General features: G+C 46.4%; 1 protein-coding gene across 1 annotated transcript in view; it reads left to right on the top strand.

Annotated features, from left to right (window-relative positions):
* The first annotated feature begins 1,871 nt into the window (after positions 1-1,871).
* The window catches only part of ROR1 (receptor tyrosine kinase like orphan receptor 1), a 400,652-nt gene continuing 388,392 nt past the window's right edge, over positions 1,872-14,131 (top strand). The window contains exon 1 of the mRNA XM_043575173.1: positions 1,872-2,425. Within this exon, the coding sequence (XP_043431108.1) occupies positions 2,335-2,425 (91 nt within the window). The 5' untranslated portion in view covers positions 1,872-2,334. The remainder of the gene's footprint in view (positions 2,426-14,131) is intronic.

Raw genomic sequence — 14,131 nt, forward strand, 5'->3', positions numbered from 1 at the left:
CCAAGACCCGTTTGAGCTGTCACATTCCTCACGTCTATGATTCTGTGATTAAGTCCCTGGAAGGTTTAAGTACTGATAAAAGTGCCATTAAGTTCTGTATACTCAGCACTGGCAGCCATCTGTTACCTAAGATACCTGGGACAAGCAGTTATGGAATGGGGGTTGGGGGCAGGGTGCAAGGACACGAAAGGCTCCTTGTCTGCCAACCGTGTGTTGTACTGTAGACCATGGAAGACTGGTCACCAAAGTGCGGTGTCACCGAGTTTCCTCTGATTCTGGGCCATCGTATATTGAGACTGACCATCAAAGACAGTTTCCTAACAAGAGAACCTTGTGCAGTAAGTTCCTCAGGCAAGTGACGAGATAATTGAGACAGGATTGAATGGGTCTCAGGCAGAGGAACTTGGAGGACAGACCTATTTGGGCAATGAACTGGTTGACCCAAGGCCTCTCTGTCTATCATTCCTTGACCTCAGGTCAGAGTGATAGAAAGGGGGAAAGCTACCGTGGCAGCTGGGGACACGCTTGCCCTGAAGTCTTGGAGACTAATAAGTGACTGTTTGTCCCACAAGGCTTAGTCATTCACCTGCCTGAAGGCAGAGGCCTGCAAGTCTAGGTAGAGTCTGTGACCTGCTGGACGTACTTTGGGCTACAAAGTCCTTGCCCTCCCTGAGGTGACTGCTCATTGTAAAATCCTAAAGCTGAGTTCTTAGAGGTGATTCCTGCAGCAATAATAAGGACCACTGCCACTGACCGAGGCCTTGTTATATGCCAGGTACTGGCCAAGAACTTTTAGTCCTGTCATGGTAAAGAGACTGAGTCTTGGCTTGGCCACTTGTTGTTTGTGTGACTGCTGGCAATTCACGTACTCTTTTTTTTTTTTTGCATTTCAATTTCTAAAACTGCAATATGGGGAAAATCTATGTAAAAGTGCACAGGGATAGAAAAATTTGTAATGATTTTTTTTAAAGTGTCAATGGAAGATTTATGAGCAAATGCACACAAAGCGCTAGGCAAACAGGAAGTATTCAATAAGTGATTATCAATAGACTGGGCTTTTTGCTTCCTCTAAGGCAAGACTGACTGGTATTCCTATTGCTCTAGCATCCTCAGAGCCTAAAGCAGGGCCTGGAGCACAGCAGGTACTCACCACTTTATATGAACAAGGGGCCTCCTTATGCATCACAAAATTCATAACACTTAAGCAGGAGACACAAAATATACCGTTAGAAGGAGGTTTAATGACCCCTTTGGCCTATGGTAGAGCAGCTTAAGCCAAAGATATGGAAAACTTAAATAACGTAAATGTAAAGAAGATCACATTGAGACGGTCACCCATCTCCTCATTTTGAAGATAGAAAAAGACCTTCTTTCAAGAGGTCTTGGGACACTGACAAAAACTGACCACAGAGAAATCCTCAATAAATCTCCAAAAAGGCGGAAGTACAGATGACATGGATTTCAATACAACAAAACCAGAAATTAAAGGCAAAATGGGAAAACATTTGACTTGGGTCAAAGAGGGAATCAAAAGGGAAACTGTGTGATACCATAAATGTTCTATTACCCAGGAGCACACAGCTAACTGGCAGAGCCCAGAGTGCTAGGATCTGGATCTCCTGAAGAAGCCATTCAGCCACGGACTGCTTTGCGAGTCGGGGCAAGTCTCCCTGAACCTCGGCTTCCCCCTCTGTCAAACGGCCTCGAGGGCCCCTCGGTCCCGCTGCGAGTTTGAGGCTCAGTGGGGGGAGGGGAGGTGGGTGCTCGGGAGGCGCGGGAGCCACAACGTTCTGGGAAGTCAGGGAGAGTGCGGGTGTTGAGAGGCGGCAGCAGAGGGCGCTGGGTCGCCGGCCTGGGCCCGCGTCTGCCATTGGTCCGGCTGGGGCGCTGGGCTGGAGAGTTGGTGGAAAGTGACAAGTTGAGGGAAGCTGAGAGCCAGAGAGCGAGCGCGCAGAGCGGGAGGAGCTGCAGCAGCCGCCACCAAGGGAGCCCCGGGACGGCAGCCCCCGGTCGCAGGGCGCGCTCTTCTCCGAGTCCGAGCTGGGGGCACTCGCCTTTCCGCTAGCGCGACACCCACAGCTCGGGACTGACCGGCCGGCGGAGGCGAGGCTGCAGCCGGAGGGCTGAGGAGGGACCGCGCGTACGGGGTCCAGAGGCGGCCAGGCGGAGCGAGGGAGCAGGTTAGAGGGACAAAGAACTTTGCAGACGCCCCCGGCATCCTGCGGGGAGAGCGGCCGGGACGAGGTGGCCGGGACCCCGGGCAGAGCCCGTGGATGTTCTGCGCGCGGCCTGGGAGCCGCCGCCGCCGCCGCCGCCGCCGCCGCGAGAGGAGGAATGCACCGGCCGCGCCGCCGCGGGGCGCGCCCGCCGCTCCTGGCGCTGCTGGCCGCGCTGTTGCTGGCTGCGCGCGGGGCCGCTGCCCAAGGTAAGAGGCGCATCCGCCGGGTCCCGGGCCCGCCCAGCCCTCGGCGACCCCTCCAGTCCGCTGCCTGGCGCTGTGCAGCCGGGCAGCGCTGCGCCCGTCGGGGGGTGGGGCGGCCGGAGACCCGTCGGGAGGGGGGGTGTCTAGCAAACGCGACTCCGGGCGCCGGGGAGGCGGGTGAGGATTTGCCCGGGAGCCCCGCTGGGGTCCGGGGGTGCGCCCGGGGGCTTCCTCCTCGGCGCCCAGCAGCAGTTGCCAGCGCTGACAGGAAGCGTGGAGGGGTTGGGGGGCGTGGGGCGATGGGGGCACTTCCGTGCCGCTGGTCCCCCAGCTTCTGGCTGGACCCCTAAAGCGCCCTAACCCGTGTTCGGGCAAGTATGTGGAGTCCCCAAGTAGCAGCCGTCCCGGAAGGCGCGGTCCAGGAGAGAGTTTGTATTTTCAGTGGTGCCCAGAGAGCCCAGGCTGTCCGCAGACCGACCCAGACAAAAGCCCTTGCCTCCTGAGGCTCGGGCGGCCTCACTTATCCACGGGCCCCGGCTCTCCTGCCTCTGGAGGCTCCCAACGTGTGCACTGCCGCCGTCGCCGCCACTTTGTGCAAAATGTGCTGTCAGAGGCGGCCTGCTGCTCCAGAGTGCTCCGAGCGTGCACGTGTGTGTGTGTGTGTGTGTGTGTGTGTGTGTGTTACACACAAGGGGGGAAAAGCCATCTAATGCATACTTGATTTTGGTAATCTCCAAAGACAATTGGAACAGTTAGAGAAAGACTCCACCGAAAGCCCGAGCGTCTTAGTTCGCTGCGGGAAGCTTGGATCCTCGCTGCGTCTGAGCCGGTACACAATGAGAGGGAAGAGCCCGGCTGTGCCTGTGGAGACAACCGATTCATTCTTTGGAGGTTGGAGGGGGAAAGTTGATTAAAGTCTCCGGGGTCTTGGGCCTCACTTTTAACATGCATCCCTTGAGGGGGTGCTGGAGTCCCTGAATTCTGCCCTCCCCCACTCCCAGGCCAAACCGGTGCAGATAAATAGGTTTCTGCTCTTTTATCATGCATCTTTCATTTTTAAGTTAGCGCTGTGCTTCGGAAAAGAAAAGGCTTTTAGGCTATTTGGCAGTTGGGGGGAAAGATCTATTGACTACATAGAGTACACATGGCCACGGAATTAGTTTTTACTAAAATCTAGCTCGTAATTTTCGTGGTGGGACACACACTCTGAAAGCAAGTTGTGTGTGAATTTTGATTTCTTAGAGATGAGTTCGGGGAAGTTAGAACTGCGTTTTCTGAGAAATATTCCGAAATTGATCCCGTACTGTGGTTGTGGTAATCTGGAGTCTCCTCGGGGGTAAATACAGCTCCTAATTGTAATTAAGATGTCCATCAGCAGGGAGTGCACCTTCCTGATGAAAAATCCTAATGAAATGTAAACAGCTTGGTCTCTGGGATGTTTGCTTCCTTTGGGGATGCCAAACATCTGGCCCCGTGCCACAACACCTGGATGAAAAAATAAAAACTGGGTCATGTTGCCTGAACAACAGAAACATCCTTCCCACGTCAAGTTGCCCAGCAAATTGAGGTGGAGATAATCAGGGTGATTCTAGCTAAGGTAGGGCTTCTGGCGTGGGTCCTTGATTAATTTGGTTATATCATCTCTCGACTTCTTTAACTTCGACATAACCTTTCAACAGTGGTTGCTCCAATATCATGGGGGTGGGGTGGGCGGGGGAGGAGTGTACCTTTCTTTGGTCACCTGCCTTTAAATGAATGTCCATGCAATGATTTTGCTGAGTGTAAGACAGTCTTGTTATCAGCAGTCAGCCAAACTCTGTCTTGTTTAACTGTCTACAGGCTTAAAAAAAGAAAGAAAGAAAAAAGAGTATTGCCTTTTCCAAACTCTTCAATAGTGAGCTCAAATCTGTTATTATTGTCTTATTTGTCATCTTATAAATCCCTTTCCATGTTTGTGAATGCTTGATCTTTTCTCTGAGGACAAATCTTCCAGTGGAACTCAAATTTACTTTCTTGTCTGATCCAGGATTCTTAAGGTAACTGAACCAGTGGCTCAAGAGATCAGCTTAAGGGGAGATAGGTTTCAGTTACTTATTAAAAAGACGCTCGGTATTTCTCCCATCATTTTTCCATTTTGTTAGCCAGGAGGGCAAAACTTTGTATTTACTTTTGCTGGTCTATTCATTGTTGATCTCTTGGTCTACCTCCTACCTACCTAGAGCTCAACCTCTCTGGGAAGCTGAAGCCATTAATACTCTACCCAGAACTCAGGGCCTTAGGAACCCACCTGGGCCTTTCTCAGTATCCTGTGGATTCTGTGTTTTACTTCTTAGAGTCAGAGGGAGGTGGCCTGCTACTGTGTTTGCTGTCATTTCATAAACCTTCCAATGCCATTTTAATAGGTGTCTGTCCTGTCTACTTTTAGAATAGGAGTCTCTTGAGGGCAATAAGACTGTCAGCTTTCCTGGTGAAAACACTGAAAGCCAAGTCAGCCAGCCCAAACTTTATTGGAGATGCCTGAAAATCCCCCCTAGGGGAGGCACACAGAGGCCGGGTAGACAAAGGGTGTGGTGAAGCTGCCTCTGGCAGTGTGTTGGAAATATTTAATCCTCAGTATTGATTCAGCATACCTGGTAGGCTGTTTTGCTACTCTGATATTGGCACTATCTTTCTGATATTTACTTAGGAGTCTTCTTAAGAACTCAGCTTTGGTCTATATTTTCCTTTATCTATCTCCTGCATGATGAACATAGCCCTCAAATTAGACTTTAAAGTTTTTAAATGGCGTGTCACCTGCATCCATTAGTATCCATTTTGGCTGTGGTTTGATGGTGACCGGATACCCCATTTCAAATATTTTTTGAAAATTTTATGCAGCATCCTATGGGGAATGGAATGCTTTGTAGCCTGTATGTATGTTGATGTAAATGTGTATCTATATATAAATGACATATGTGTACACATCTATATAGTAAGTGGCCCATAGATTTCTTTTGTTGAATGAGTAGAGAATAACTTTTTTGGTTGCGTGTAAAATTGTGGTGGAATATTTGCTTTTCTTAATAAAAAATGCAACACGCTTTCAAGGACTTCTCCTTTTCTTGCCCCATTTTTGGTATGAATGGAGCATAATAGGACTTAACAGTAGGGCTTAATGGTTATGAGCACAGGCATTGAAATTTAACAGACGTGGGTTTGAATCTTTTCTTTGCCATGGACTGGGATAGTCAATTAGTTTTTCAGAATCTTACCAGAGTGTTAAGAGATTTAAATGCAACCTGTGTCAGGTAGTGGAGAGGAGCACCCAACTGAGAGGGTCTTAACTTGGGGTATGTGAAACTGAGGATATGCAGACCCCCCAGAAACAGTATTCAAATTTTTATGTGCATTTTTGTGGCTGTATGTTTCTGGCTATAATCTGATATTCTAGAGAAAAAAACAAAACAAAACAAACCCGAACAAACTGCAATCCCCAAAAGATAGGAACTTTTGATTTGGAGTATTTGATGGCTGGGACAGTAAGTCCACCTCCGGGTAGGTTGCAAGGAGTTGAGGGTTGGTGGTGGTGGGTCCTGGGCCTTAGCTTAGGTCTTCACAATTCATGGAGCCTCTACCTCTCCTCCCTTTCCAGTTTCCCTCCCACCAGGCCGGCTGTTACTGGGCTTGGGAGAAGCTGAAGAATGGTGCTAAGTCCTTTGACCTCAACTAAGTATATATTTCCCTGAATCCAAGCATGCTGAGATGCTTCTGTTTATGTAATTTATTTAACAAACACTTGGATAATCCTTACAATGGCCACTCACCATTCTGAGCATTTTGCAAATATTAGCTCACTGAATCCTCACCACAAATCTATGAGGGAGATGGCATAATTAGCTCATTTTAATGTAGACACAGAAAGGGTAAGTTACTTTCTTAAGGTCACATGGCTAGGAAATGGCATTGCTGGATTTACAATCCCTGGTTTCATGCTCTTAAGTGCTGTCCTAGACAGTCTTTCCTGGTTTAAGTCTTTTTTAAAAAAATTTTTTAAATGTTTATTTATTTTTGAGAGAGAGAGAGAGAGAGAGAGAGAGCGAGCGAGCATGAGCAGGGGAGGGGCAGAGAGAGAGGGAGACCCAGAATCTGAAGCAGACTCCATGTTCAGAGCTGTCAGCACAGGGCTCGAACTCATGAACCTTGAGATCATGACCTGAGCTGAAGTCAGACACTTAACCGACTGAGCCATCCAGGCATCCCTTCTGGTGTAAGTCTTAAAATTTACACTACATATGGGCCAAAGGTGCCATTTTCCCATGTTTTCTAAGAGCAATGGGATGTTTTCTTAGCTATATCTAGGGGTAATAAGAAATGATTGGAGACAGCCAATTTCAATTTTTCTTTCTGTCCTGGAGGTCCTTGAGCCAGTCTTGCTGCAACTCAGACCGGAAGGGCCTTTGGAGGTCTGCACCTCTCATCAGGAGGAATTACATTGTTGTAACAAATTGGAACTTTGATGCAGCTTGATGTGTGTGTCTGGAAGTTCCTTCCAAACAGCCATGAGATGTGTCTTGATAAAGTGCCTTTGTATTTGCATCTGGGTGTACGACTGGCTTTGTAGGCTGAGCAGAGGTGATTTATTAAAGTACTCTTTAGTGGGAGAGCTGGCTTGCCAGCTTCAAGGTCCCCATGTAGACCAGACCCTGGCAAATCCAGCCCCAGTTGGGAAACACTCAGGTCTCTGAGGCCTCTTTCTCAAACAGAAGGGCCTCAACCTGGCCTTACCAATTCCCCTGGGGTGTGACAGGAGAGACTGTTCTGTAGACACACGAAGAGAAAGCAATAGTCTTCTGTGACTCTGAGAAAGTTCTCTGGAGTTGAGGGGGAGGGGATGGCAGGGGGTGGGGTAGGGTGGGGTGGGGAAAACTCTTCGAAATCCTTAACTAAATGCAGCTGCTTGTTACACGGAGCCTGACTTGCATGCCAGGAATATCTAAAAAGCTAACGAATACAAAATAAAAATAAACAGCAGTAAAAAGGCTCTCTCTTTGTTGCAGTAAGCTCGGTTGGGGTTTTCAGTTTGTTTAGGAATGGGATAATTGTGGCATCCACTTTATTTTGGTAAGGCAGTGAAACGTGGATTGATGTTATGTCACTGGGATGCTCCCACCACCTGAACTTTTTCCTTCACACCCGCCCCCCTCAGAGTGCCCAGGCATGGACATCCACCAGCCGGAGTTTCCAACTGTTGCCCCTGAGTGAATTACACTGGAAGAGGGCAGATAATTTAATGGGATAATCTTGGCAGGGCCAGCAAATTTCACACCCCATCTCTCACTAATAGAAAGGCAGTAGAAGGCTACAACATCCTCAGATGAAAAGGTTGTATAAAAAGGCTCTGCTTAACAGTAACTGTCTGTCTATAAATAAGGTTCTGTAGAGTTTTGATCCAAAAGCTGTTATTAAATACTGATAAGCCAAGCCCCATAATGTTTGGCCTCCCTACATTTCCTTTTTTTTTCCCCTTCTCTCCATAGAACCATAGATTTTTTTTTTTAAGAGGGGGAAGAGACCTCAAAAGACCAACCAGTTCAAGCTGGTTATTTTCTCCAGTATTTCTAGATAGAAAGGACCTTCGTTTACAGCCATTTAAAAGAGGTAATGTGGAATGACAGAAATGGAATGAGATTTGGACTCTGATAGAGTAGGGTCTGAACTGGGGCTTTGCTGATTCCTGGCTGTGTGACCTTAGACAAAGTTCTTTGCACTTTTGAGCCTCAGTTTTCTTGTCTGCAAAATGGAGAGTTTTTGGATTTTTGTGGGGTTTTTGTGGGAATGTAAGGGAATAACAAACATGAAATACCTAACACAGTGCCATGGGCTTAGTAAACACACAGTGTGTTAGCTGCTATCATTGTCAGAGGCTTGCCGGGGAAATCAGAAAATTTGGCTCCCAAACAATGGTCATTATGCTGTAAGATATGAACCAAGACTCAGAGAGCAGCTGTTTTTACAATACTTTAAGATGCTTGAGTGTTTCATTTTAGAGGGAGCTTATAGACACTCTAGAACTGAGCAGTACCCAGGTCAGTGCTGGGGACCCAGATGGGAGATTCCACAGTGCAGTTTTGCAAGCCTTAAAACAAAGGCTTTTTTCAGAACAGCGAGCTCTTTGGGGAAGAGCAACCCCTCCCTGGTGCTTGGTGTAATTCCAGAATCCTGCAATGGGGACTGTTACATTTCAGGGACCTCCACTTGTAATCTGACCGTTTTTAGCTCCAATATCCAAATAATCTTGCTGAGCACAACTTAAAAGAGAAGGATAATGGCCGGAGGAAAGAATCCTGAGGTGCTCTGTTAGCCATTTAAAATTTCTGAGTACAAAAAAAAAAAAGTTCACATTACCCAAAAAGAGAATAATGAAGTGTGGGAAGGGGGAGGGGAGATAAAAAGAACTTCTAAAGACCAAGGCAGGCGTTGTGTTTTTTATTTTTATTTTTTAACAGTAAAGTTTGTCATTCAATGCATTTCAACTAACATTTATTATATATTTATTTTGTGCAAATATGGTGTTGGTGTCCAGGAACAAAACATTACCCTTGCCCTCAAGGGTAATGGAGGAGGGAAATTCTTACTTTTTGAAGAACCTACTATGTGCCAGGCATAGTTCTTTATAGATATTAGGTTTCTATGTCCCAGCAGCCCTTTGTGGCTGGACTTCTGACCCCATCTTACAGGTAAGGAAATTAGTATATGTGCTACCGAAGCAAGCACTACAGATTAGGAAATTAAATCTTAGGTGGTATCTTGGTGAATCTTACACAAACTATTAAGTTGGGACATGGCACTTGAACCTAGACATTTGATGTAGGTCTTTGACTCTCAAGTGTATGCTGTTTCCACTATCCCTGAAGTATAATTGTGGAGACAGGATAAAGAAATATATACCTCCATATGCCAACTAGCTCTCCCCCAAGTGAATTACAGGAAAGGGGTGTGGAAAAAGTGCTATGGGAACACAGGGTTAGAAGACATCAGTTCTCACTCAGGAAATTGTGGGGAGAACTTTAGCATCCTTCACAGGCTTATTATGAGAATACAAGGGGATAATGTATGGAAAATGCTTAGCACCTTGCCGCACACATAGTGCTCAGTGATAGTTCTGTAGTTATGTGGCCAGAGAGAGGTTCTGCCATGACTTATCTGCCTCAGAAGCCTGTGCTCTTAATTTTTCCACTGCAGTCCTTTTCAACAGGCATGTGGTTGGAAGAGTCAGTGGCTGTGTAGTCCCTAAATGGAAAGGACGACACTAAGACCATTTCTCTGGTATCTTCCTCACCTGCCCTAATCCAGATTTTTGGACTCTCCTCTGCTTTGGGTAGAGAAGGGGGTTTGTACAGGTTTGAATTTGGAAACAATCACAATGCCTAATCATAAACTGTGACACTCCTGGAACTCTGGGTGGGATCCCCATTCATTCACTGATCATACATTTTCTATGCACTTACTGTGAGTCAAATATTTTGCTAGTCACTAGGGATATAAAGGTGAATAAGGCTAGGTCCTTGCCTTGGAGGATTTTTGAAATGGCAGATTTCTGGAAGGGATTGCCAGCTGATCAGAAAATCTGTTTCCATCTCTTCTTGGTGACTTGGTTAGACTACACTTCCCAGTTTCCTTGCAGTTAAGTGAGGCCATGTGACTAAATATTAGTCAATGGAATGAGATTGGAAGCAATGAATGTCAGTTACAAGTGACACCTAATAGCTTGGCCCATAAAAAACTTCCCCGGGGCAGGATTGCTATGATCCTGAACGTGGTAACCCTAGAAGTCATGTGTTGAAAATACGGCAAGGTAGAAACATCCTGAAACCCTCCCTTTATCACTGCACCATGGAAGGCACCTGTTGGTCCATACTCGTTTAGGTTTTATGTGAGCAAGAAAGAAACTTCTATCGTAGTAAGGGCTGAGATTTCAGTTTATCGGTTACAGCTGCTAGTGTTACCTTAACTAACATTGTTTATATAACTGACAGTGTATATATAGGTCCCTATCTATCTCTCCACCCAACAGTGCAGCAGTCAGGACCAGCATTTTTCGAGAGTATATAATAGGAAATTTCAGAGTGCATTATGTTAACAAAATGAGTATTGCTTTAGGAAACTTTAGCTTCAGTTCTGCTTATGCTGATCTGGGTTATTATTGGGCCCCCATGCTCAAAAGTTTGGAAGCCACTGGTCTAGTAGAGGCAGACAAGTCAACAGCCCTGTACAGTGGAGTGCGGTGGGTATGACAGTGGTGGTCAAGTCCCGGTGCTATGGAGACTGAGTTAAGGAAGTGCCTAGAAAGCAGAGATGGCAAAAAGGGTTCATTTTTCCAGTCAGTTGGTATTGGCTGCCTGTGGTGCAGTGTTGAGAAGGATTCTAAGGTTTCTCCAGGATCTCTGGGAGGGAATACTGGGATCTGACAGTAGCATTTGCCATGGGCTTGGGGAGGAGGAGGAGTAGAGGTGCAGACCTAGCTGGCATCTGACCACTTCACATGGAGTCTGAGCTCCTTCCAGTGAATTAAACCCCTTCCCAAATTATTTATGGCACACATACGGTGTCTCTAGTACCATGCTAAGCACTGTGGGGAATTTAGAAGCACTCTGACTAGCCCTTGGAGAGTTTACCTTTTAGGGGCATTAAAATAGGCACTTGTGAAATAATTATACACCCAGTGAGTACAGAGTTGGCAATTATAGATGCAGAATGCCGAGGAGGAAGAGGTCTTTCAGGAGGAAGTGGGATATGAAGTGAGCCTTGAAGGATGGGGAGGATTATGATGGGGACAGGAGGAGAGGAGCCAAACTTTCTGTAGCTGCCCTACTCTCCATGGACTTGCCCAGGCTGTCTTGAGTTCTTCAACTGGGCCTCCACCCTGGAACGGGGCTAGGTTTCATGGGATGGGAGAGTAATGGAGAAAAAAGAGGGCTTTGAGTGGTGCCTGGTATGTTTTTTTGCATACTAAGGAGGGCTCATGGTGGGGGGGGGGCGGTGGGGGGAAGCAGGGTTTTACTGGGAGCAAGAGAACTTATCTTTCTCTCCAAAAAGGTACCCCAAAGAGTACTCTTAAAATGCAGTCCATTTCAGGATTGCTTGTCAAATGTAACTTACGTCTGCTGCAACGATTTTGTTTTGTAGTGCAAGCTACTAAATGCCAGTGCACATTTTGCTTGCTTGATGAAAATCATAATAGTATAGTAATGATTAACACATCAAGCCTCCTGTCTGCCAAGAACCATTTTAAGTTCCTTAGGTATTTTAACTCCCATAGTTTTCAGGGAACCCTATGAGGTAGGCGTGAGTTATTATCCCCATTTTCCAGATAAGAAAACTGAGGTACAGAGAAGGTTAGTGACTCACTCTAGATCACACAGCAAGTTAAGTGAGAGAAGCAGAATTTGAACCTAGTTGTTCTGAGTCCAGGGCTTTGTCCTTGACCATTATGCCAGACTGCAGCTCGGTATTTTTTTTCAAATCTGTCTGATGATTCAAATTCTCTGTAAAATTCCAGCCAAATAGCTGAGTCAAAATAATTATAAATACTCCATTGGTATAGAGTTTTGCAGCTTACAAAATTATTTCATCTGTAATATTACCATTATTTTTCCAAATAATCCAATAAAACAGGTTTCTTTCTTTCTCTTTCTCTCTTCCTTTTAAAATTAGGCATGTGAGGGGGCGCCTGCGTGGCTCAGTCGGTTAAGCGACCGACTCTTGATTTCGGCTCAGGTCATGATCTCACTGTTTATGAGTTGGAGCCCCACACAGGGCTCTGTGCTGACAGCTCAGCCTAGAGCCTGCTTCAGATTCTGTGTCTCCCTCTCTCTCGGCCCCTCCCCTGCACACACTCTGTCTCCCTCTTTCTCAAAAATAAATAAACATTAAAAAAATAAAATAAAATAAAATTAGGCATGTGAGGTTGGTGGCTCACCTAAAGTCATCGTAGCTAGGGAAACCTGCCTGAAACCCAGCCTCTTTGACTCCAGGCTCATAGTGCTTTCTGCTCTAAAAGACTACCTGTATTTGGAATTTGTGATTCTAAGATGCTGATATATGTCTGTTTTCACTGTACTTTCACCAGCAAATGAATTTGCCTGATTCTCCTCAAATCAGCAATTTTTTTTTCCCCAGAAATAGTTGTAAGACACTTGTAGATGGGACCTGGAGCTGTGACTCCTGTAACCTAAGGAAATCCACTTTCTAACAGACGGAGAGAATTTACCTAAAAACAAGGAGTTTCCCAAGTGGTTGTTGCTTTTTCTGCAGGTGGAAGAGCCGTTGATGTGAAAGGGCTTTGGCATCAGGAGGTCTTGGTGTCAAAGTCAGGTCACTGCTTTTCTGTCAGCAAATTACTTTACCTCTCGGAGACTCCCTTTCCTCACCTGTAAAATGGGAGGCATAATGGTGCTTACCTTGACAGGGTTGGGAGAGGTACTGTGGGCAGTGCTTGTACAGCACCTGGGTTGTGTTCCATGTGTGCAGCCTACTCCTGTGAATTAAATGGATGCCTGCAAGAGGGTACTTCCTCCTCTGAGCTTTTCCCAGAATGTGATGGGGCAAAATTGCCAAACTTCAGCACCTTCTTGGCCCTTATTTTATGATATAATCATCTCTGGTGCAGACCTTCCAACGCTAGGAACTTTTGGGTTATAATTATATTAATATTTGTCAAGGATATGACTTTCTTATGGTCTGTGAAGATTGAACACCCTAAGGTAAAAACAGATCCTGCTGCCTGAAATCCTAGATTTCCTTGAAGGACTCCTGTCTGTTCTTCGTGGGAAATTGACCCCATTTCCTGGTGGGTTTAAGTGTACATCAAAGCAATTTATTCTACTTTTTCTCCACAAGAGAGATGATATCCTCATCTCTTGGATTTCATTCTGACTTGGGTATTTAATAGTTGTTCCATAATTTTCTTACTCCCTGCAAAGTATTGGTTGTTTTTTTTCTCCCCACCTGAACTTTTGGTGTGATGAAAGTTAGCCCATCCGCTGGAGTACTTAACTTAGTGCTTAACTTAGTGGCGGCTGTTTACCTCCTCCCTCCAGAGAATTGTGTGTTGTATAGGAACTTCCAGCCCCCAAATGTTGCCTGTTGAGAGTAGCTATGTAGACTGCTGACAACAAGAAGCAGCACTTTTTGATGCTGTTCTTAATCTACTGCTGGGTTACCCTTTTCCTCTCTATGTGGCTCACGGCCCTCTGCCCACTCATAAAGGGCATTCCTCTTGCCCACTTTGCAAGGGAGGAACTGAGCTGAGCATGCCCTTTGTCCAACCCAATTTGTCAGTGAGTCACTGCATTGTACTGTGCAAGCTCCTGCAAGAAGTAGCTGGTAAAGGGGCAGCGGGAGTCCAGCATTTAGCACTCATTTCTTTCCTTCCCCAAGATGCAGTATTAGGTGTGGGGAGGAAGGCATTCCTCCCTTACCCTGGCTTTCACCTTTTTTTTTTTTCTGAGAGAGAGAGCGTTGCGGGGGGGGGGGGGGGTGGACAGAGAGAGAGAGAGAGAGGCAGAGGACCCAAAGTGGGCTCCAAACTGTCAGCACAGAGCCCCATGTGGGACTCGAACTCACAAACCACGAGATTATGACCTGAGCCAAAGTTGGACGCTCGACAAATGAGCCACCCAGGTGCCCCCAGCTTGATTTTTTTTTTTTTGAAGGAGTAATTGCCAGATT

The sequence above is a fragment of the Prionailurus bengalensis genome, chromosome C1, assembly GCF_016509475.1.
Source record: "Prionailurus bengalensis isolate Pbe53 chromosome C1, Fcat_Pben_1.1_paternal_pri, whole genome shotgun sequence".
Classification (NCBI taxonomy): Eukaryota; Metazoa; Chordata; class Mammalia; order Carnivora; family Felidae; genus Prionailurus; species Prionailurus bengalensis.